Genomic DNA, 26064 nt, shown 5'->3' with positions numbered 1-26064 from the left:
TTGTGAGATTCCACAATTGCGACTTAAATGTTTGAGACATAAATTTATGATATTTTTCTATCTTAAATGTTATTGAAAAGTATTGCTTTTCGAGTGTGAAGGAAGATAATTTATATGTCAATAATATAAAAACGTTGTTTGAAACAGCGAGTCGAATCGGGGTATTCGATATTCGGGAGAATTTGTGTATCACTGAAAGAAAAATGCGTCCTCATGATATCACTCGATGTACACTCATCGATGCTCACTCAAAACTATGGTAAAAAAGTAAATGTACCGACTTTTCTCTTTGTTAACTTCCATTTTTTGGGGGGTCTTCATAGCCATATTGGTTGCGCATTCGTTCACTAAGCGATCGATGGTTAGTTCATAAATCAGGGCCCTCTATCTTTGTGTTGTTATAGAATAACTGCGTCTACGTAACCATCATCAGCGATGGAGATCGATCCAAGGTGGAACAAAGATAGTTGCATCCATACCATCCATAGTTGTATGCTCTGCTCTGCAAGAATCATCGGGCTGTTATGCTATTAATAACCCAACAATGATCAATATCAACTGTCTCCCCGCTGTCCGGTTTGCTGAACAATGGATGAACAGAAAGAATACTCTCACGCCTAAATGGCTACTAACTACTGTGTTAATTGCAATTTATAGAAATCTTAACATGTGACATGTATACGATTAAAACCCGACTATGTTACAGCTAAAATGCTAATGAGCCTAAATAAAGAAAAAAAAGAATAAAACCTCAATTTTTAACACCCTGTAAGGCACAACTGAAAGGACCAATCCAAAACGACTAAATATTTTTGGCATTTTTTTTCCCATGAGCATAAATCTGAAATTTTTCGATCTTGTTAACGATATATCAATAACTACAACCATCCATTATCTGAAGTACGAGAAGCTGTCATCAGACGGATTATTTTAGTATTTCCATACAAAGTTATCATTGTGCAATATAATTATTTCGCCTACAGTATCGTATATCGATACAACCTGTAATTTGGAAAACTACAAGAATAGACGACGATAACTTCCAATTGTTATTACTACGGGAATAGATTGAAATTGACAATATGACTCAGCTCCTTATGTTTCAGACTTAAACCATTCTCTCAAAACTCCCAGAATGGTTACAGTCAATGAATCTGATCATCGGCTGCATGAAAACGTAAGTTTTGTACCTTCTGTTTTCATGCTCAAACAAGTGTCCTCTCAATAAATATTTTCCAAAATATTTCGTGTATAATTGCATGTTCAGCCTAAAAAAACTTTCGGAGTAGTGTAAATTCCGACCTTTCATAAATGGTTATTGTTCCCAGTAGAAATAAAGTCTATAACGTTGATAATCAGTTCTCAATCATATCGCTCAAAAAAAGAGAGAATTCAATTAATGCCGCAAATTACACCCTTCAATCAGCGAACTCGACAACGTGTCCATGTCCAATTAAAAATCCTGTGCCTCGAACATGTCTTCCACTTCGGATTCAACAAATCCAATTACATACATGCCCAGCTTTTTTCTTCTTTCCGATCGATAGCATCACGTTCACTGAAGTGCCGGAGAGGATAAAAAACGGCATTCCCTAATTTTGCACACCCCCATTGGGATGACACAACGAATATTGCTAGTACAACTGAAAATTGCACCAACCCGAAATTATCAACAATAGATCCATATATTGAGACAAAAGTCTGCTTTTTTCGGGAGATTTGATATGCACCCGCCCTCCCAGGCTTACATAGTGTTATCAGCTGGAGAAGCTCATCAATCGCTCACCGCCACAGAACAGGTGTATGCGCCGCGGTGTTGTATCCGTTCTCCGAGCGCTCGCGGCGCGGGTGTCTTCTCCACGGTTTAAAGTTGAGCGTATAAATTTCGCCCAATTCACTCACCTGCCAAACGTGTGGCAGTTAGGATCGCACAGGTTTCTCGCGGGAGATTGTGGATCCTCCTCACAGTTAGATCGCGATTTGTGGACGAAAATCAAACTCGTGGAAAGAGGCGCGCGCGCGTTGTGCTCTCGTGGGTGGGAGGTATGTGTGCGGTTTGGAAGAGTTCGGCGCAAATTCATTCTCACCGAGAATACATTCCGGTGATGGTGGCTTTATCGCGTGAATAAACGACCGTGCAATGCAATTACCACTTCTTCGTTCGTTATCCTGTGTTTAAAAATTTAGTTCTGTTTATGTGAATCAGTCGTGGATCTCAATACGCGTTAAGAGTGCATGATTGTCAACGACGCTTAAAAGGTGTTCTCGAGATTTAAACTGAGAAATGGAATAACTAATTATAAGTGCTTCTCAAAGGACCTTCTGTCACTGATAAGTTCTAGTGAAAATTTATGATCATAAGTAATATTTCTAAGCCTGTAATACAACACTGTATATATTCTTGTCAAACGTCTGTAAACCTCCTTCAGCCATCTGAATCCATACATCCTATCGTGAGATGGGTGACAAGCAGTAACACCACTCATTCGTCACGATTGCCTTCTATCTATATCCTATCACGTATATCAAAATGATGGATTCGTTGTTATCAAATGTTTTGTTAGAAGTAACACAGTTAACTTGCGAAAAGTCGTTAGCAAATTGGGTAAAAACCAAGCATCGTTTTTTCTCAGTTTTTGTAGTTCTTTTAATTTTTTGTTTGCTTTTTTTCATGTTAAGTGCTAGAAAAGGTGATAATCTACAATAAATGGATGAAAAAAAAGGTATTTCATGCAGAAATATTCATTAAAATTAGTATTGAAGTAGTGTTCGGAATTTGAATCAAGTTTCTTTGCATTTTCCGAACACTTAATTTTAAATGTAAATTTATTGAACTTTAATGTTATAGGTAGTTGAATAATGAGAGTCTTGACATTTTTTTGGGTTATAGGCTACATTTTCACGTCATTTACAGGTACAGCCAATACAGCCTATAATTTATAATATTAAACATTTGCAAGAAAAGTGACAGTCAAAACCAATGATAAAATGTTTGCGTTAGCAAATTCCGTAAAAGACAAGTGTCGTTAATCTTTCAGTTTTTGTAGTTTTTTCAACTATTTTGTTTACTGTTTTCAAATTAAGTGCTAGAAAAGGTAAGCGACTATAATAAATAGATGAAAAAAAATGATATTTTGTGCAGAAATATTCATTAAAAGTAGTATTGAAGTAGAGCTCGGAATTTGAATCAAGTTACGACGCATAGATCGAATTCCGATAAAAGATGTTGGAACACACTATTTTCCGGCAAATACAGCGATAGTTCACAAGTTGGGGTACAAGGACAATCCAATTCTAGAGCAACAATATAAAAAGACCATTTGTCAACAAATGTTAGCAAGCGCTTTCCTTGCAAAACGCAAATCGCAGATGCAAACCAACGAGAGTAAAATTGATTTTCTTAGCCAGGTTTTCAACTAAAACCACAATAACAAAACCGGGGTCCTGAAGTAACAGATCGGACTCGATTATATACTGATTCGATTATACAGCCATTCCATACCAACCCGATTAAGTGGTTCTCCGATTTCCGCGAGAAGTGGTAGTTTTGTTCTTTATAGCAAAATATCAGACCCGTATTATTTAATTTTTTTGTTAGGGTGATATTCCATTTTAGGGTGGTCCAAAAACTCATTTTTTCTAATTTTTTTCCAAAAATAACTTTTTTTCAAAAAACCATAACTTTTGAACTACTGGACCGATTCAGATGATCGACATATTAAATTAAACCAGTTGGCTGGTCTTTTTTGAGAAAATACTACATCTGCAAATTTGATGAATTTGAATTTTATTTTCATAATACGTATTTGTATTTTATAGTTTTCATGGTCTCATGGACCAGGGATGATATTTGGACCAGGGATGGTCATGGACCAGGGATGATATTTTTTTATATTTTTTCTTGAAAGCTTGAGAGCTTTTTTACATAACATATCCAAAAATCAGAAATGTGTTTATTTTTGTTTTTGGATTATAATTTTTCAAAGTTAATCTATGGTCTAAAAATCATGTTACCCTTTTTTCCCAAAAATGACATTTTCCAAAAATTCATAACATTTGAATTATATTAAGTTGAAGTTAATGTACTAGTCTTCTTTGAAAAAATATTGTAATTGCTAAAAAAAATGGAATCCTATTCGTATAGGTCTCGTCTAGTCGCATAGGAATATCGAACGAAGACTAAATCATGTTAACTTTGAAAAAAATAATAATTCAAAAACGATAAAAAACACACCTCTGATCTTTGGAAATGTTATGTAAAAAATCCTCAACTTTCAAGAAAAAATATAAAAATATATAGCGCCATTGGTCCCGAAACCATGTAAACTATAAAAAACGAACACAATCGATAATTACGAAAACAAAATCCTATTTTCTTGCGAGTAGAGCATTTTCCCACAAAAGAATTATATTATGATTCAAAAGCTTATTCGCTTTATTTTGATATAGCGAATCGGTCCAGTAGTTCAAAAGTTATGAATTTTCTAAACAAATGCTTTTTGTCTGTTCGGAATCTGAGACAAAAGTGTTCGAAATATGAATCAATGACATAAATGGTGTTCGGAATTTGAGACAAATGTGATTAATGTAATTTTTAATTTTTCACCATGAAAATATATTTGTAAATAATTTTTTTTAAGTCAAATGAAAAAGAAGGCTCTATTGTACCCAAAAATCAAATTAATTTCGCTAAAAAGTACCATTTTGAGTAATGGGACACTGTTGAATGGCCAACAAAGCTCAAGTGTTCGGAATTTGAGACAAAACGGTACACAAAAAATGAATGTTCGCTACGCAATCTACGCAAACATATATTTATATTGTACCAAAAAACAAAAACATATCGTCAACCAAACACAATATCAAATTGATGGATTTAAATCCAACTTTTTATTCTGTTGTGTTCAACAAATTACCCGGAATAACTCATAAGTACCCACAATTCCATGCCGACGGGAACAGTACGCAACAGTGTGTATATTAAGTTGACGGAAACTGAAAACAACCCGTGCTATAAATAAACGTTGCAGCAATTGTCAAAAATCCCCGTAGTTCGAATCGGACACATAAACGAATACTAAAAAAAGGTGTCATTTGCGGAAACCTCTCTCAATGATCTCATCAATCTGCGGCTTTACACATTTCATTGCATGGAATAAAAACTGGTTTAATTGGAACATTATTATACTAATTGGAACATTAATTTGCTTTTTTTCTTTTTCTCTTAATTTTCAAATGTATAAAAATAGTGCGCCAAAAGATGCTGTCCCCAAAGCCACGAACTGGTAAGAGTATCAATATTCTGATGATAGCCGATCGCAAAAAAATACCGGTTTCGCCTATTAACGATACATAGATTGAAAACCATTCTTGGTAAATTTGTGGCACTCTTGAAAGCCATTTAGATAGAGCATCTTATAGAGCCATTCCTCGCGGAATCATTCATTCACAGCTACAATCCCCCGCTAGTGGATTGGATTTTTGTTATGGATTTTTTTGTACATGGCTGATCGAAATATCATTTTATTCAGGACATTTTTTACAAATGCGTGTTCGAAGCTAGGAATTTTTTTTTCAAACCCTTTTTACGGGTAGTGGCAACTTTTTTGCCTCCAACGATTTCATTTCGAGAATGGCTGCATTCAGAGGGAGATTGATAAAGAACTTTTTTGTTTAAAATCACATCAGAAATCATAATTTGTGGCTAAAAATGATAGTTAACATACAAAAATTCGAAGTTCATTAAAATGTTATGTTCCACAAAGTTTTTATATTTTATATGAAAAATTTAAAAAAAATATATTTTGGAAAAAAAAATTTAAAAAAACAATAAAATTGAAATTCTTTTTCAAATATCTCGAGAATGGCTGCACTTAGAAGGAGATTGATAAAGAGCTTTTTTATTTTAAGTCACATCATGATTCACAATTTGTGGCTGAAAATGATAGTTAACATACAAAAATTCAAAGTTTCGAAAATTCTTAAAAATTCAATGTTCCACAAAGTTCGTCAAAAACTGTTTTACCATCATGGACTCATTTTTTTTTTAAATTTACCACACGACTCCTATTTTATACGAAAAAATTTAAAAATACATATTTTAGATATTGCAAATTAAAGTTTTTTTTTGTAAATAAAAAAAAGTACTATGTTTTCTCTCAGTGTATATTTTTTTTCAAATTTTTACATCAATATTTTACAACTCTTTCTAAGACACTATTTCGGTACAACTCATAGTTTATGAGATATAAATTATGAAAGATTTCTCTTACTAAAATCGATACGCCCTTTTCAAAAGTTATACTTGAGTCAAAAAAATCCCAATTGCTGTGGAAAACTCATATTTCCTCCAACCCATCTTCGTCTTCTGCAGGAGCATTGTACCACTGCGACCATTAGTTTGATCTATTGTAGTGCACTCCAGTTTGCCATGTATGCAGTGTCAGTTCGTTCCATCACTCAGGGAATAAGTGATAGTCGCACCAGGATTTTGCATATGGCCTCACGAAGGTATGACTTCCTTTATGAAGTTCCTTACCTTTTTTTGGTTCCGCAGACCAAATCTCGTTAGGCATAAGAACGCCCTTTCCAAGAATGCGCAGTCTTCGCTGAATTAGTGTACTGCATTGACACAGTAAATGTTCCGAAGTTTCAGCTTCGAAATTGCAGAAACGACAGTTATCATCTGTCAGTTTTCCGATTTTTTTAAGGTTATATCTGCTCCGACAGTGTCCGGTCAATAGACCTGTTAATGTACTTGGTGTTGATGGAGCCCTCCAGTTGGCTTCGATCATTGATATTTCCCAGGTTTTGAGCTCAGATTTCATGCATGATGTTGATAGTCCACAAAATGGCTCAGGCCCGACGAATTCAGTTGAAGATCATAATCTTGCTAAGAGATCGGCTTTTTCATTGATTTCTATACCGCAGTGACCAGGCACCCAGTATAGATTAACTGCGTTAGTAGCAGCTAGTTGTTTAAGGATAGAATACATTCTCAAACTGGCTTTGACTGACATGTGTTTGCTTTTACTGCATTAAGAGCTGCTTGGCTATCTGAGAAGAAACAGATATTGGCATACCTCTATTTTCTAGCCAAACAAATATTTGTACATGTTAGAATAGCTTGTATTATGTCCCATTGGAATTGACATGTCGATTCCTGTTCCAGTAATCCCAGCTCCCGTAGATTTACCAATTTTAGATCTATCGGTATAAAACACGAGTGACTAGTTTTGGGACCACCTTCTTCCCATTCGTTGCGATTGAATTCAATCACTTTGAAGGGAACACTGAAGTTAGTCTTTGTTTCCATCTAGTCATCTAGTACTACTATGACAAAGGCAAAAATGCATCTCAAGCTGCCAATAAAATTTGTGCAGTTTATGGACCCGATACAGTTTCCATTTCCACCGCACAACGATGGTTTCAACGTTTTCGTTCTGGTGTAGAGGTCGTCGAAAATGCGCCACGCTCCTGGAAGACCAAGCCCTCATTAACGGCCAGGAAGGTTCTGCTGTGTGTTTGGTGGGATTGTCAAGGAATAATCTATTATGAGCTGCTTCCCTATGGCCAAACGCTCAACTCGGACCTGTACTGCCAACAACTGGACCGCTTGAAGGTAGCACTCATGAAGAAGAGGCCATCTTTGATAAACAAAGGCCACATTGTCTTCCATCAGGACAACGCCAGGCCACACACTTTTTTGGTGACGCGCCAGAAGCTCCGGGAGCTCGGATGGGAGGTTCTTTTGCATCCGCCGTATAGTCCGGACCTTGCACCAAGTGACTACCACCGGTTTTTGTCCATGGCGAACGAGCTAGGTAGTCAGAAGTTAGCCACAAAAGAGGCCTGTGAAAATTGGCTATCCGAGTTTTTTGCCAATAAGGAAGCGAGCTTCTATAACAGGGGTATTATGAAGTTGGCATCTCGTTGGGAACAAGTCATCGAACAAAACGGCGCATATTTGACAGATGATTATAACTAATTTTATGAACAAATGGAAATTCAAAAAAAAATACCGCAGGACTTTTTTGACAGCCTGATATATGACGTCTCCCACCGTTTTAAAGACATCTTAACATTATGTACAATTTTTAGAGCGTAAATCATCTGTCAATTTTTTCACTGTTTACATTTTCTTGCCACAAATCGTTGCCACTTTTTTCTCTCATGTTCCACTTCTCTTCTCTGAAGGGACTTTAAATTTTGATATAACAAAAACATTGGTGTCAACGGCAACCATTTAATACTTGCTCTATAAAGTTGAGGAAAAGCTTCTCTCAGTGTTTACGACCGCACCGTTCTCTTGCACATTTTGTCATCGCAGCAATCACTGCATTCTTTCTGTTTATTTACACCGCGCTTTTGGACACGAATTTTTTTAGCGCCTTTATTTGTAGTGAGATATTTTCTGTATAAAACATTTATTCCATGTAACGGAGAAACATGTTATTTGCAAGTGGTTGAAAAATCTTGAATAAGAATTGTGTCTGAACAGTTCTGCGATTGGACCCATGAACTTGCTCATAGTAAGAAAACGTGAATGTTTGAAGGTGTTGATAACAAAAACCCAATTTTGGGCGGGACGAAGTTTGCCGGGTCAGCTAATTAAATAAATAAAAAAATAAATAAATATGTTAGTAGTTCCTCATCTTCTGTCAATTAGTTCATCCATTTTGAATGTTCAGTAAATTTTTGACAGCTTGAACCCTTGACTCGTCACTAGGTACCAGGCTCCAGGCTCTCTGGATCAAATTTGGTTCGTCCAAGCAAAGCAACTTTCAAAAATTAACTGAACATTCAGAATGGCCGAACTCGTTAGCAGAAGTGGAAGACATGATAACCAACATAACGCTACAAAAAATTAAATCGAGTAACTCGTAGTTTCGACAGTAGCGATATTTTTAACAGACCTCGTATACCAAGGCAACGAGCAATTCACCGGATATTAAATTGGAAAAAAGGTGCGTTAAATTTTTTGACCAAAAAAGTTACGAATAATGATGACGCTTTGAGCTTGTGTGTTGTCTTGGTCCAAAACTCATGAGTTTTCTGTCCATTTCAGAAGTATTTCCAGTCCTCGGCTGGGAGAGAGTTGTGCCAATGTTACACAAGGTTATTTTTCTCCAGTGCTTGAGTCCCGCGGAGAATTCAATACGAATTCAAGGAAAATTTCCAAGCGCTTTGGAACATAAGTTATATATAGGTCTAGTTGAAAACAATTTCATTATTGAAAAACCCGTGAATTCCCAAGTAATGTGATTCCCACTATCCCGTCAAAACTTTTATGTTTATATAAGTTTTTTTTTATTTCTGTATTATAGTGACTTTCAACACATTTGGCTGGTTCGTCACTTTTACCTTCCATTTCGGAAGAATGTCGGGAGTGAAAATTGAACTCGTGACCCTTAGCGTGAGAGGTATGGATGTTACCGCTACGCCAGATCGCCTCCATGTTTATATAGGTCGCTTGGATTGGCAACGTCAAATAGCATCTTTAATTTCCAAAACATTCTCGTAATATAATCATGTGACGCCATTTTATACAAAATCTGTTCTAGGAACTTAGTTAACACATACGGAATTTTGGAAGACCAATGTGAGATTCGCCACCAATTGCTCCGCATATCGTTCTTCTGTATTGTGTATATAAAATAACCAGCTGCGACTTTTTCAGTTTATAATATACAAAACAGGAACAGTGCGGTACAATTAAGAAATATAAATCTACAATTAAATCAAATGACTGTTGTCCTGCGCTAAAATTGATGCCACACGCACCTGGAAAAATCAATACACAATAATACATCCCTGCGGTATCTATCTAATGACTTCACGTAGTTACACTGAACGTGATCTGATATGTCAGTTACGTTGGTTAATCACACATTGCATCGTTGTGTAATATCTGTGAAAGGCAGTAATCTGCGGACTTTGATGCATTATCACATAAATCTGTAAACAAATCGAATGGGAACCACATGGCTCCACATGGTTATTCCTTAGTTTTTATTTTAAAACGATGCGTTGAATGTTTGTGTAACAGAATTGATAAAACGGTCGAAAGGAATTTTATTACCATTTTTTTGATAATAAAATTTCCTTCCGAACGTTTTACCACTTCAGTTACTTCGTTTAAAATTTGTTATTCAATTATTATTATCAATTATACCAGTATTTCCAGAGAAAATTCGATTCACCTACACCTCTTCAAACACTCTGTTTCATCATATAGCGCCTCTATCACTTGCGATAAACAGAGATCAATGTGAAACTCTAAAACACTACCTGAGATAGAATATGCAATATGAGGAGATTGTATATCAGTTACCTGAAAAAATTATGATACGACTTCGCTGTGTATGTGTGAATACAACGAAAACATACAAAATTTTCCACATCTTACAACTTATTTCGAAATCAGCATCAGGGTAGTTGCCGCATTGTGGAAATTCCAGAACCTTTGACACAATTACAAATCAATCCCTTACTCTAGTACCTAAAGCGAAAAGGCTTTCGTATAAAACACCCTAGCAGCTGTTGACACCCAGCAGTCTTAATCGATCGGCACGCAAATGCAATCCACGACTGAAATCATGCACAAATCACCGTGAAGCTCTCCCTTCGTAAGACCAGAAACAAATCTAGTCATTCACACCGGTGATATTCGCTTCTAGTGTACTGTGTTATACAAATAGTAATAATAGTAATCGGAGAAACTAAGTGTAAGGCAAAAACAAAACAGCAGAGACACAGTTGAAGGATACTTAACAAAAAAAAAAAAAACTAGTGTGTGTACATAAAACGCCGCAAAAAGAAACAAATTCGCGGTAGCGATAGTGTGCAAAAAATAGCAAAACAAACGACAACAACAAAAAAACGCCACAATGTCCAACGCGGCTGAACCAGTTCGGGGTGCACTGCGTCATACCCTGTTCGCGCTATGTGCCCTGGTGCACGTGCTGCACGGAGCTGTTATGATAGAAAAATTCCCGCAAGTCGTCGACAACCGGTTGCAAACGACGGAGGTTCCCCCAAGCTGCCCAAGGTAAGCAGCGGGTGTTTTTTTTTCTTACGTCTTCTGTCGCCAACACGCATACACACACTCGAGCGATCGTTGTGCTGTCGACAAAGTGTCGAGCCCCCCAGTTGAGCCAGTAGCAAGTGGGTGGTAAGTTGGCGAAACGATGGTGTGTAGATAATTGGGGAGCGGGAGGGGTTCATTTCGCCATCCCTCCGATGAAACGGAGGGGATCCACAATTATGCGGTTAATGCGTCATTAGATGGTTCCCGAGAGGGAAAATTGGAGTTTCTAGTAAATATAGTATATAACCAGCCGAATGTTACTTATGGTCAAGGTAGTTTTGTGTTTTTTATTATTTTATTTTTGTTATGTTCTTGATAAATATCTCGTTCATATTTGCACTTCATTAAGAATCATATAAACAGCATCATTCTGAATCATTTGGCATATTAGGTGTAAGGAAATGACAGCCCTTTTTGTGGAGATGAAAAACCTTTGCTTGTTCAGAAAACAAAATATCCATTCATCCAAATTTTTCTCCATGTAGACTAGCTATATCTGGCTTACCCAAGGCTTTGCCGGGAAAAGCGTTGGAATAAAGTGCAGAAAGAAGTCAATAGCAGCGGAATGTACTGACGAAAAAGTTTCGATGGTAAAATACCGAAGTCGCAGAATGCTGGGTCCGGATATTTTTCGTTTTGGATGACGAAAGTTACTTACCTCTTCCGAAGTCAAAACATCCCCGAGGATGATCGATATTATTTCAGGGACCAAAGATTACGCTACTTTTTCTCGTCAGTTTGAATATTATTTACCTCAATACCACAATACTGCCCATGTTGGCATAGGTGACGTAATCACCAACACCATTAGTTTTATGAAAACGCATATTTGCTGTTTTTTGACCCAAAAGCATAACCATATAAATTTCTAATGAAATTATCTGTCCAGTTTATAAAAAGAGGGCCTAGCAGATTTTGTGAGTTAAAACGTATTTTTTCCAATTTGGAAAATGCTTACGCCAATTTATGCGGACAATCAATCGCTTCAATGGACATTTGTTCGCATAGCTTGACGTAAGCACCAGTTTGCTTTGTCTGTAGCATTAATATTTATAGTAACGATAATAGTCAAAACGTCACCGTCAGGAGCATGCCAAATGTATTGATCTGTCAGAGATTTAAATTGATTGAAACTTTTTGTATTTAATTAGCAAAAAAAAATTTGAAATAAGTGTAAAAAATGTTATCGTTGTGATTCATTGAACTTGAGTTAAATATTCAAAACCAATGGTCGCAAATCAATTGTTGAATTTTCAGTAAAATTTTCATATAGCTGTGGTTAAATCGTCAAATCGTAGACTGGATATGAAATGCTCAGTACATTGCATGATTCGATGTCGAATTTGATGAGCTACAATGCTAACAACTGATATATTTTCGTATTTGATAAGTAACAATGCTGAGATACAATATTTTTTCTCTACCTACCTTTCAAATCTGCATGTAAATACAAGTGCAAATTTGAATCATTACAACATATAGAAACAGATTGCTTCTCTACATTCATTGCAGGGCAGAGAACAGATAATAATAATTATATGAGGAGCGTTCAATTGTTCTTATATTCATCTATAAGAAAATACTAACAGGACACTATCATAAAAGGCTTGTTTGGACTCTGCAAAGAATTTGGTTCATATGTAGATTAACCTTGTAGTATAAAAAAACTGGTAATTGGTTGTTGTTCCAACAATGTATGAAACCTGTATGCAACTACGTCAGTTATGCGTTCAATCTGTAATTATTCGAAAACGTTTTTTCAAAATTGCTCAAATGTTATCGACCAACAAATGTTTGTTTGCATATTAAGCATCGATTTTATGCATTTCGCTTACGTCACCTATACAATCATGAGCAGAATAGTTCAAAACAATGGACGTAGCGGTTCCCACCCAACAGGGAAAAATATCTAATTTTAAGCAAAAAAGTGATGCTATACATTGCCATTCCCGAAAAAGGAGTCTCTGATCAATGTTTCAAGTCTAATAATTTGGCTATCGATCATAATGTGTACATAACGAATGTTCGGAGCAATGTTTGCCGATTGAACGTTTCTCTGAATAACTCCCTTTCGTTTGTTCAAATATGATCCTCAGTCATTTCCCCCAATTTCCCCATGACATAAACGAGAACGAGAGAACCCTGCTTCGGATAGCACTAAGCGTACGGAGTAGCATGTGAACCACAACGTTATGAACGCTTTCGATGCTGAAAGTCTACATCTTTCTTTGCCTCTCATTCGGTACATATGGAAACTTTTTATCGGTTTGCCGGTTTCGCTGAAATCTCCTCCGTATCCGAGAGGCCTCTAGCGGAAACGGCTGTAAATTTGAAGAAACGCCATCGACCGCCAGACCACTCGCATTTTCTCAGGCTTTTTCGTACAACATTTATTGGGAGGAACCACGATGACCCTTTAGTCAAATTAGCCAGCTCGTTATATGCGCGTATCCCTTTTGAAGATACTCCACAATCTGCATTCGTACGTTGTCAAAAAACTTTGGTGTCATTCGGCGTACCGCCATCGGGTAACTGTTGGATAACTTCAGCTCTTCAGTTTTCAGCAGCATCCCGGTTTCGAAACAGTCACCAACACGAGCCGTTGTATCTTCTTCTTTCGACTCGGCCATTTCTGATTCCTCCACTACGTACTGCTGCCCCAGTAAGTTGTGCAGGTCTTCGTTGGAAACATCTTTGTGATACTCGACAAAATTCCGTTTTGGCTTCGGCTTTCTAGTCACCGTTTGTACTGCCGATGGAGGATACCCGCAGATTCTGCTTCGGCGAATACCCCTCGTTCCGTGTAACGTCAGCTGTCCAGGTGTCCGGGTCAGGGGCTCATGAACTTTTGCTACCCCAGGCCAGTGAGATGTCGTCCGTTCCACCAATATTATCGATGCTTCTTCATCCAAAAACGCAAGCATTTCCATCGCAGTGCCATGGGAATAATCCGGAACATTATCTCGCCTTGGACGTGACGATAAGTGTTCATAACAATTCTTGACCGAACCGCATGTAATAGTGGATGGTGACGTTCTTGATACTATTAGACATCGTATCGAATTTAGAACTTACACGATGCAGTCCCGTGATCGCTCAGGCAGTTTTTGTACAATTTACCAAGCTGAACGATTTTCATACGATCATAACCTTATCGTGTTGACAAAAACGTAGCCTGGAAGTTTTGCGAGGTCTCAATCTTGCGGTCAACGACGTTTCCCAGTGGAGTGCTTTCCATTGGATTCGTCAGAGTACACTGAAGCAGCTTTTTACGGGGTTTTTTTTATGCGCGGTTTTCTTTTACTTTTGCGTGGCTTTTTTACCCGGTTTTTGGGATTCACGCGGATTTCGGAATTTACGCTGTTTTTTAAGCTGATTTCGAAATTTAAGCGGCACGTATCAACCGCGTAAAAATTCAATATGCTAAATGATGTGACTCTTCATCAAATAAGTTTGTATTGTATCACTGATTAGTAGCTGAGAAACAAAAAGGAGATACAGATATCATGATTGTAGTATGCAAAAAATTCAGTAAATCAATTGTTAGAATATGGGTGGCATTTTAAACTAATAATTCACTGTTTGTTAGATTGTTACACGGATTTGAAAAACTACCCGGTTTATTTTTACACGGATTTTGGAATTTACGCGGAACAAATCCCCCGCGTAAAAAACGACTCCAGTGTACTATGACTGTAAGCTGCTCCCTTCTTCATCATTCGGATCAACTAATCTCTGATGAGAAGCAGTCTGAGGCATGGGGTTCCAAATTAATCGTGGTACAACAGGGCAGCATTACAGATACATTTTCTGTACAAATTGATAAAAAGACGGGACAATCCTGAATGGTCGAAAAAACGGTACGTTTGGTCAGCCTGAACATAGGCAAACTTTGGCAACCTGTTGCGTCTCTAGATTCCGTTTGAAAAGATCCTCTTTTTCAACCGAGTTTTCAGATCAGCTGCCTTTGTTTTTCTGCCACGGACGTTCTCCAAATCATTTCAGGACTGAGATAAATCGACAATTGAGCGAATAGTCCGGAATTTCCATTGCAGAACCGGTTCGCGATACGCTTGTTCAGGGGACGCCATGATGTAAAGCAGTGAACTTATCCTAATTACAAATATGCTTACTGTGATTCTACACACTCTTAACGTCGTTCAGTGAAATTGAGAAAAGTTTTAATGGCTATTTCGATCTTGAGAGTTCACCACACAACCGATTGCTACCCATGATTTCAAATGCAGTCTTGTTATCGGAATCTTAAGCGACGTCTGAAAAATTAGGGGAAATAGGGGTAAGGCGGACATGTTAAGAAGAACTACGATTATATTTTTAGAAACTTATGTTTTCCAGAACTTAAAAGCAGTTTCTTACAGTTCAATATACCGTTCTGAATCATATTTCGGACAACATCATATTTCGAACACTTTGTTCTAATATCTTGAAATGCTTAATGCAATGTTTGACGTTTCCTTAGCGTGAGCACGTAGAATTTACCCTTTCATAAATATTTAAATTTATCCTTGTTTCATAAGTTCTCATCATTGTTAACAGTTTGCTTGGTAAGTGTTTCACAGTTGTATATAAAATATAATCAAGTGTAATGTAATTTTCGTCCAAAAAATTACAAAATAAAGTGTCGTAAATTTGAATTCAATCTGTCCGAAATTTGATTTAGTGTCCGAAGTTTGATTCTTATTCGCTTCATTTGAAAAGCATTTTATTCGATGATTTTTTTTATGTTTTCAATCAAATAGATACCAAAGTAGAAAGCTTAAAAGTATATTGAACTAATTTATTAAAAATATCAACCAAATAATATCTGTGCAGAAAGTTTAGATCTGTTTTCTGCATCCTATGCCTTAAGCGTCCGAAATATGATTCAGAACGGTACTGGTTTTCGAAATAATAGGCCAAATGTTTCATAAAAATGTGTTTTTCGATGTTTTCCATGTTTTCGCTCTCTCTCAGTGTTTGTGTGTCTAGTAACTAAAATAGCACAAAAAGACAAAGCAATATAAAAATGAGTTGAATATTCTTCCCTTCACTTTCCATCATGCATTGAATTTTACCTTGGATGTGACTGTCTATTTCAACCCCACCAGTGCAATTATTTCAATAATTTAAATTTACCACTTACGAATGAATTTATTTTTCCGTACATACCTAATATCGCTTCTCTGTCAACTCACAAAATGAAACCATCAGCGAATTCAATTTTGTAATTAAACCACTCAAAATGGGTAATATCAAAGCCGCAAAAATTACATCAACACGTGGAATCATGTTTGATTTTCGGTTTTTGTTTCCCTATTCCATTTTTGATCAGTGTTCATTGTCATATGATGGTTTAAATATTATAGAATAGCATGTAGAAGGGGTTCCCGTCAACAGAAATTTGAAATTCCTAATGCAACTATACAAATCAACCACCTGTCAATTATACCCCCACTGTCCGTCTTACACGCGGTTCCCCTATGATTCAGATCCTTTCCGACGTCTATCTGCAATAGATTTGTGGAAGATCATTGAGCCTGCTTTGAGCTGTTGAGTTGTTTGATGATCAATTGTTTACCCTGTGGAGATCCCTGCAAGCAGGGTTGCCAACTCAAATTTTCAAAAATCAGGAAGAATGAATATAAATATCAGGAAGAAATCAGGATAGTTCATATTGGATTGTCTGGAAAGCTTGAGCCGATTTTTTGGAGAAACAAAAGCATCATTTCTATATGTAGACATACATTTATTCAATTTTACATGCATAGTTTTGTTTCACAATCATTCCCCATCTTACACGCAGCTTAAAAATTCTATTCTCCCAGAATATGTTTGCTTTCTCGTCGAAAACACTCCAAGAGTTTAGTCCATAGTCCATAGAGTCCATAGTCCATTTTTTTACATAAATATATATTTATTTCATTTTGTTTTTGTTTTGTACAAAGTTCTTACAAGTTATGTGAACAGCTTATGCTTTGCATCTTAATTCTAGCTTAATAAATTGCATTATTAAATGCTCGTTTTATTTGATTTTTTTTTATTATTTTAATGTTAGACATTTCTATTTCTTTTTTAATTTTTAATACAAACTACCTACTTAACCTATCCTTAACCTAAACCTATGAAATTACTGTACAGATTCCGGACAATCAAATGTTCGGAATAGGAGCACCTCTCTCCAAATTTTTGAATATATTTGTGGAAATTCACTTCCAGGGTATCCAGGCAGGCTCTTTCGTGAACCTCTGTTGTTCTCGTCCAGAGGGGCAGATTCAGAATTATCTTGAGGAACTTGTTCTGAATGCGCTGGCGTTTCAGTTTGTGTGTCCGGGCACAGCCACTCCAGACTGGAACTGCATTTTCAATTGCAGGATAAATGATCTGTTTATAGACAGCCATCTGATTCTTCAGACAAAGTTTAGAATTTCTGCCAATCAACGAATACAACGACCGGAGCAGAATATTACATTTCGTGACAATTTTATAAACGTGAGACCTAAAAATCAGATAACTGTCTAGAGTGAGTCCTAAGTAGATCACTTCTCTGGACCATTCGATAAGTGAGTCACCGAACCGAATTCTTACATTATCAGACGGAACAAGTCTACGAGATCTCGAATGCGGGAATAGAATAGCCAGAGTCTTCACCGCATTGATAACAATTTTCCAACTGGTATAATACCCTGTTAGGGCATCCAGCCCACCCTGCAATTTGCGAGTCAGAGCACCGATTACGCGACCTTGAAACAAAATCGCAGTGTCATCGGCAAATTGGGACAATATCCCATCACCGGGAAGCGATGGGATGTCCGCAGTATAAATGTTGTACAGGATGGGCCCAAGGATACTTCCTTGGGGCACACCTGCAACTATATCGAAATGCTCTGAGCACACATTATGAAGGCATACCCAAATGTCCTATCAGAGAGATAATTTCTGATGATCTTAATAAGATACATTGAAAAATCAAATCGCTGCAGCTTGTACACTAGACCATCGTGTCACACATTGTCGAAGGCCTTTTCGATGTCCAAGAGCGCCATTGCTGTCGTCTTGGACAACGACTTGTTCCGCTGTATAATATTCGTAACTCTAGTGAGTTGATGGATAGTAAACCATCCCTTACGGAAACCAAATTGTTCCTCAGGAAAAATACCATTCTCATCTGCAAAAGCAAGAATTCGACTTTGGATGCATTTCTCGAACAACTTAGAGAGTGCACAGAGCAAGCTGATGGGCCGATAGCTCTTAGAAATAGAAGGATCTTTCCCCGGTTTCAGAACTGGTATAACTTTAGCTAGCTTCCATACTGAAGGGAGGTAGCAAAGCTCCCAGCATCTATTCAAAATTTTCGGTACAAACACAAATGAGCCATGGCTGAAGTGTTTGAGCTCGATATTGAAGGTGTTGTCGAAACCAGGGGCCTTCATGTTCTTGAAAGATTTGGTTAGTGCTATCAGCTCATCAGCCGTGACTCTTGATTCCTCCGAAATTAAATTGTTCGATTGATCAACCATAGCAACCCCTTCAACGACAGCATGCTCATAAAGGCTAACGATGTTCCGTCCAAGATTCGCTTTTTCAGTGGAAGTCAGCAGAAGACCTCCTTCACGTGAGTCCCCTGACGAGAACAAGGGAGGAATTGGTTAAGAGTCCATAGAGAGAGAAGTTCTTCCCCTGAAGTGAACCTGACCACCCTGTAATAATCAGTAGATGCAATATCCGCTTAGTTTAGCCAGTTTTCAGAATTTTTGTAGCATTTACGAAGCGAGTTTTTTATAAACGCAATGGCGATATAATACATTTAAGGTTTTTCGGTCAAATTGTGTGGTACTGCCAAAACCAGTGATTCCTTTCGCTTCATTTGTTCATCACAATCAACTCTTCTTCCGAAAGCATCTTATTTGGATGATTTTCCGTGATTCGAGAATAATGAATCGAGATCAATTGCGAAAAATTATGAAGCGACACCGGATTTATTTAAAACTAGCTGTCCCGGCAAACTTCGTCTCGCCCAAAATTTGTTTTTTGTTATCAATACCTTCAAACATTCACGTTTTCTTACTAAGCGCAAGTCCATGAGTCCAATCGCAGAACTGTTCATTGATTGATCTTCTAGTCGACCCCGACCACAATTCTCGAGTAATACAAAAAATTGTGTTCCATTTGCATGGCAGCCCCCCCTAAGAGAGGGGAAAGAGTGTCTAACCACCGTAAAACATTTATTGCACCCTAAAACCTTCACATGCCAAATTTGGGTTCGTTAGCTTGATTAATTCTCGAGTAATGCAGAAATTTGTGTTTCATTTGTATGACAGCCCTCTCTAGAGAGAGGGGTGGAGTGTCTAACCACCATAGAAACATTTATTGCACCCTAAAACCTCCATATTCCTAATTTGGTTTCATTTGTTTGATTAATTCTCGAGTAATGCAGAAATTTGTGTTTCATTTATATGGCAGCCTCCCCTAAGAGAGAGGGGAGGAGAATCTTACCACGATAGAATCATTTATTGCATCCTAAAACCTCCACATGCCAAATTTCGTTTCAATTGCTTGATTAATTGTCGAGTAATGCAAAAAATTGTGTTTCATTTGTATGGCAGCCCCCCCTTAGAGAGGGGGGTGGAGTGTCTAACCACCATAGAAACATTTATTACACCCTAAAACTTCCACATGCCAAATTTGGTTCCATTTGCTTGATTAATTCTCGAGTAATGCAGAAATTTGTGTTTCATTTGTATGGCAGCCCCCCCTTTGAGTGAGGGGAGGAGTGTCCTACTACCATAGAATCATTTTATGCACCCTAAAACTTTCACATGCCAACTTTGGTTTCGTTTGCTTGGTTAATTTCCGAGTAATGCAGAAATTTGTGTTTCATTTGTATGGCAGCCCCCCCTTAGAGAGGGGGGAGGGGTCTCAAAATATCACGAAAACCTTCCCCGGCCCCAAAAACCCCTACATACCAATTTTCATGTCGATCGGTTCAGTAGTTTCCGAGTCTATAAGAATCAGACAGACAGACAACACTCCATTTTTATATATATAGATAGTTAGATAAGTGCAGTTCAAATTTTGAATCGCATAAAAATATTACACATTATGCATATAAAATGTGCCAAATGTAAATCAGTCCTCTGTCATGAAGTAAGATTATGGAGTTATAGGAGAAAAACTTGTAATAAATTCGCGATTTTTTTGAAATTTATTTCTAGTATTGTGAGATCGGATTAGCAAGTGAAATAAATGCGCTTTTAGAATAAAAATTTCCGTTTCGGATGTGTTTTCTACTTCATAAAGGAACACATTTTTCTCGCAAATGGTGACAAATATTTAACAGAAAATGTATGGACAAGTGGGTAAGTCAGAGTTGAGTCGACGTGTTTTGAACATTAAAAAAAACATCAAGTTATTATTTTAATTCAAAATATAACGATTTAAAACTGCCTCCAGGCGTACTAATCTGATAGAGCATCTTTCTTTCACGCCAAATTCAAGCTTTAATAAATGTCGACAGTATATTTTCGAGGACACGAATTGCTTCGGAATAGAGATAATAAGTAAAAGAAAGATTAAATATTATTCAAGTGGAGAGCGGACAGTTTTTCTTATGAAAGCTATTATGACAGTTATTATTTTTATTTTCAACCAGAAAAACTTTGTATATTTATTATGGATAATTTTCATTCAGATAAAGTTAAATGTACAAAAATCAGAAAAAAAAGGATCATTCCAGAAGTATCAGGCAAAATTGAGTATTGTCAGGATATCAGCGAGCGTGCCGAAAAGTCTGGGAAATTCTGAAAAATCGGGGTGGTTGGCTGATATACGCATGTTGTCTGATTTTTTCTTTGTACAATGTAGTCATCAAAATTCGTTGCAATTGAAATATACCTGCTGGGTTTGCAAAAATGACCTTCATATGTTTGTTTGCAAGTACACTATGTGTACGATTTTCTCAAAAGCAAATCGCGTTTCTAATAAGATGTGCTCTACCAATACGGAATACAATATGAAACGCGTGACTTCGTTTTTGCTACTTTTCACTGAATGTAAATTAAGAACCCGCTGATGCGTGCGTTTTACGATAATATCAACTTGAGCAGAAATTGTACCACCACTTCGAGCTAATTGCTTAAGAGGGTATTCTAGTGTAGAAATTTGATAAAAAAAACGATTTTTTTTCTTCGTGCTTCTGAAGTTTAAGAATATACACTAGCAAGGACAAGGATTTTTTTTGACTTGCCCAAGGTTCATATCATAGCGACATCTTCACTGATTCAGAATCTTTTCGATTTTTTTTCCAATAACCAGAATGACTGGAATCGTGTACGCCATGGTACAACTTTTTTTTAACCCTCTCACTGCACCAGCTCGAAAAAACGTCTGAAATTCGTACCTCTTCACTAGAATACCCCCCTAAGGAGTAACGAACCACATTTAATTCACACATTCACCACTGTACTTAACAAGCCCCGCCAATGACAATGACTGGCTGAGACGACGACATGTTCTCCTTGCCCTTTTATGTGTGCTGTCTTCGTATGGATAATTGCAGCTCGCTCAAGCCCCGCACTCAGTCACGATCGGCGACTGAAAGTGAGCTGAGTTTCCAAGCGAGTTCCCGGAAGTTGCTATCTCGATAGAATCGTTCAAATGCATTTCAAATGGTAGTAAACAATTCTTCGGAATGGATTTCCTATGACTGACCACTAATCGGAATTCATTTTTTCTCTACTCTTCTCCCCCACAGCGAAATCTACTGCCATGGCAAGCTGCTCGATACCGTGCAGATGATGGCGATCTATCCCGACTCGAAAACGTTCGTCGACATGAAGATGAAGAAGACCCCCAACGAAACGTTGGCCTCCTTCAACGACTTCCTGGAGCAGACGAAGGACAAACCCACTAAGCAGGAGATGCAGCATTGGGTGGAATCGATGTTCGAGAAGCCGGGAGCCGAGTTCGAGGAGTGGCTCCCGAACGATTGGATCGAGAGCCCAGCCTTCCTGGAGCACATCAAGGACACCGATCTGCGCGAGTTTGGCAAGGCACTGAACGGTATCTGGAAACAGCTGGGTCGCAAGATGACCGCCGATGTTGCGGTGAGTTTATTCTCAACACTTGCGCTCTGATTAAGTTTGCTAATGAGTGTTGTTTTTCAGATTAATTCAGAGCATTATTCCATTATTCCCATCACCCATCCCGTCATTGTGCCCGGAGGAAGATTCAGGGAGTTCTACTACTGGGACTCATACTGGATTATGAAGGGACTACTCCTGTCGGAAATGTATTCGGTAAATGAAAGATGATAGTCGATGTGTGAAGTAGTGCAATCAAATATTTTTCTTCCCTAAGACGACCCGCGGTATGCTGGAAAACTTCCTGTCCATCGTTGAGCGGTACGGTTTCATCCCGAACGGTGGTCGCATCTACTACAGCATGCGCTCCCAACCGCCGCTACTGTGTGGAATGGTGAAGGCCTACGTTGATGCCACCAACGATACCAAATTCGCTGAGGATGCCGTTGAAACACTCGAGCGAGAGTTCGAGTTCTTCATGAACAACTACCTGGTCGAGGTCAACGGTTACCATCTGGCTGCGTACGGTTACAAATCCACCGGTCCACGACCCGAGTCTTACCGGGAGGATATAATCAGCGCGCAGATTTTCGAAAAGGAGGAAGATAAGCAGGATTTCTACAGCGAACTGAAGGCAGCAGCGGAGAGCGGAATGGACTTTTCCAGCCGGTGGTTCATCAAGGAGGGTACGAATGCAGGCAATCTGACCGATTTGAAGTGCCGTTCGATCATTGCCGTGGAACTGAACGCGATCCTCTACTGGAACGCGCTGATCATCTCGGAGTTCTACACCCTTAAGAACGACCTCCGGAAGGCAAATTTATACGAAGCGAAAGCGGATGAAATAAAGAAAGCTATTGCAGCAGTATTATGGAACGAGAATGAGGGCGCCTGGTTGGATTACGATCTGATCAACAAGAAACATCGCCACTACTTCACACCCACCAATCTGTCCCCGCTATGGACCGGATGTTACGATAAGGATGATGCCAGCTTGCCGAAAAAGATCCTCGCCTATATTGAAAAGCTAGGATTGGATACGTACCCGGGAGGTGTTCCGAATACGCTGAGCAACACCAACGAACAGTGGGATTTTCCGAACGTTTGGCCACCCATGCAGCACATGTTGATCATGGGACTGGACAGCATGAACAGCCAGGAGACTAAGGAGTTGGCATTCAAGTGGGCCCAGCGATGGGTGCGAGGCAACTACATTGCGTACAATGAAACGAAAGCCATGTTTGAGAAGGTAAGTTAATCTTGATAGTTGTAGGGCGGGGATAAACCGACACTCCCGGACAGATTGCAAGGTGGACTACACTCCGTCGGCCAAGCACGAAAAGGGACTTTTTTCTTTATAGCCTTGGGTACGAAAGTGACCTTGTTGGGTTCGTACCACTCCAAGACATCCATTGAATAGTGGCACGGAGCTGGATCCCGCCAGAAGATCGAAGGGCCCTGTGTTGCTTCAACAGATGGAGCCGACGCTTCTGTAAACACTCCTTGAGGTAGATCTGCCCGTTTACAGTCCCGGTAGCCACGAACGGCGCGCTCGGTTTTCCACATGAGCAGATCGCTTGCCAAATCATGTATCTCTTGCAAACTGTATGTATGCAAACTCTGAAAATTCTTGCCTTCTTACTTCCTCCGGAACATCAAACCAGCACAGGGGCGAAGAAAAATAGCATTCCCGAAAGCTGCCGGAAGTCCGCCTTGACATAAGTCTCATCATCCATCAGTATCTGGGTTTCCCACTGTATTTTGCCGTTCGTCACGATTCTGCACTTCTGTACTTTGTACGTGTTCACTCCCTCCCGGATTTAATTTTCGGCCACATCCCTGACCGAAGTATTGGGATTCCACTTAAACGCTTTCATGACATGCTTGTGATGCTGATCACTAATAGAATACCCATTCTGACCGCATTTGTACTTCTGTTCAATGCTCAGAGTTCCGTAGTACGTAACGTTTAATCACTCGACTCGCCGTTGACTGCACGATTCCCAGTTGCTTCCCAAATCAATTCGCGACGTTGCTTTTCGGGTGACGCCACCTTTCCAATTTTCGAAAAACTGACAGCGATAAAAATACAGTGTAAACAATGCACTCTAAACTACTTATTCCCAAATTTTCGAGAGAAAATACACAATGGGTAGTTTTCGACAGCGTTTTGGGTGATGGTACACATTCTGTGCTCTTCTTTTCTGTTTGATGGCTTTTTCTACTGTGCCGATAACTGAGATATTCACGTCAAACGTCGATCTTCCTTTCCGAAAACCGAACTGCCTCTTGGACAGTCCTTGTTAACCAGGGAATCCAAGTTTCCCTAGTTATAGGATTTTATCGGTATTTGGTCTGGCTCCTCCTCTCTGGAGCCACCAATGTTAACCAGGGAACTTATTCCCCTGGATTTTTGTTGCTTTTCGAAATCTTGCCTCAAAGGCTCTCTTATGGGCTAAGCCCCTAGACTTCAGCAAACCCCTACTAGGGCAGCTAGCTCGGCTCTAGAATGGTCCGTCCGAATGAAGTAAGTGGTCTGCTTTTCTGTTGCTCTGTCATTCTTACCAGTGTTTTCGAAATCCTTCTCAGCTCCAAGCTCCAAATTAACCAAGCGTTGTTAGTCCATTTGATGTTGGCGCTAACGAAATTGGAATAACGCATTCCTATATCTTCTTTCTATATAAACAAAAATGGAAGGCCAAATGTGTTGGTGTACCCTAAACCCGAGGAAGGAATGGTCCGATTTGAGCTGTCTTTATTCTGTAATATTCTCTGTATCAAACTAGTATTTCATGCAACAGAGAAACATGTTATCTCCAAATGCTTGAAGAATCTTGAGCGAGAATTGTGTCTAAAAATAGTTTTATATTATAAGGACGAATTTTTGTAGAAGTACTAGACAACTTATAGTAAAAGGAAATTGTAAAGGGTCTAAGGGTAATCAATCAATGAAGAGTTCAGTGATTGGACTCGCTAACGTTCACTTAGTAAGAAAACGTGGATGTTTGAAAGTATTCAAATCAAAAAATCAATTTTGGGCGGGACGAAGTTCGTTGGGTCAGCTAGTTAAACTTAAAATTAAAAGGGAGCGAAAAGATCTCCGTTTTCTACTTAGATAACCGAAACCGCATCTGTTATCTGCCTACCTATTTGCACCAGAAAATTTCATCCCAGGGCTTCCATCCTTCACTATCGCTGATGATTTTATGACCTAACTATTTGCTTATTGCCAGCAAAGAAATCCCTATCTATATTTTCCTGTTCTTATCCTTCACTACGCCACCCGCGTGGGATCCTAAATGAACATTTTTGTTTCTTTGCCCTATTCCTTCTCTGACCTTCGCGCTCATTCCATGCGCGAAAAGGGGCGAGACCTAAACAAAACAATTATTATCACCTCTCGAGCGGCCCATACAGCGCTCTCGCCTTGGGGCTTATCGAAACATGCTTCCCACGAAAAAGGTTAAAGGGGGAAACATCTAGCTAATTACCGGCAATAAATATTTACTTCTATTCCTTCGTCTAATGCGCTATCTCAGGAGCGCTGATCTTGGGAACTATATAGAACAATTGAAGAAAAGGAAACGAAACATGTGGTTTCCTCCTGCTGGCAGTATTTTGTTTTTCAAATGCGCCTCTCGACGTCGGTTCTGGCCCTCTGCATGAGTAATTGTATAATGTCAAGCGTTATCTAAACGCCCTAAATGTCACATTTTCATTGGCCCGATATATGGTTTCCCCAACACAGACTTCAAAACCATGGAGCCTGGGGAAATCGGCATTGCAAATACATGCAGGTCGGAGGTGTTTTTAATCACACCGATATATGCTTCCCTAACACGGACTCCAAAACCAAGGTGCCTGGAGAAATCCGCTTTGCAAATACATGCAGCGGCG

The 26064-nt window shown here is 38.6% G+C and overlaps 1 protein-coding gene across 10 annotated transcripts in view; it reads left to right on the top strand.

Annotated features, from left to right (window-relative positions):
- LOC129764654 (trehalase) overlaps positions 1–26064 on the top strand; it is a 122290-nt gene that overhangs the window by 79998 nt on the left and 16228 nt on the right. For 4 of the 10 annotated variants that reach the window (XM_055763949.1, XM_055763951.1, XM_055763948.1 and 1 more), the window contains exons 2-4: positions 21840–22191; positions 22252–22383; positions 22445–23416. In XM_055763949.1, the coding sequence (XP_055619924.1) occupies positions 21840–22191; positions 22252–22383; positions 22445–23416 (1456 nt within the window). Of the gene's footprint in view, positions 1–1891; positions 2044–5249; positions 5286–10675; positions 11051–21658; positions 21757–21839; positions 22192–22251; positions 22384–22444; positions 23417–26064 lie in introns of those variants that run through there. The other 6 variants (XM_055763943.1, XM_055763947.1, XM_055763946.1 and 3 more) reach the window with 6 other exon arrangements.

Source organism: Toxorhynchites rutilus, chromosome 2 (assembly GCF_029784135.1).
Source record: "Toxorhynchites rutilus septentrionalis strain SRP chromosome 2, ASM2978413v1, whole genome shotgun sequence".
NCBI lineage: Eukaryota > Metazoa > Arthropoda > Insecta > Diptera > Culicidae > Toxorhynchites > Toxorhynchites rutilus.
This window is presented reverse-complemented; position numbering and strand designations above follow the sequence as displayed.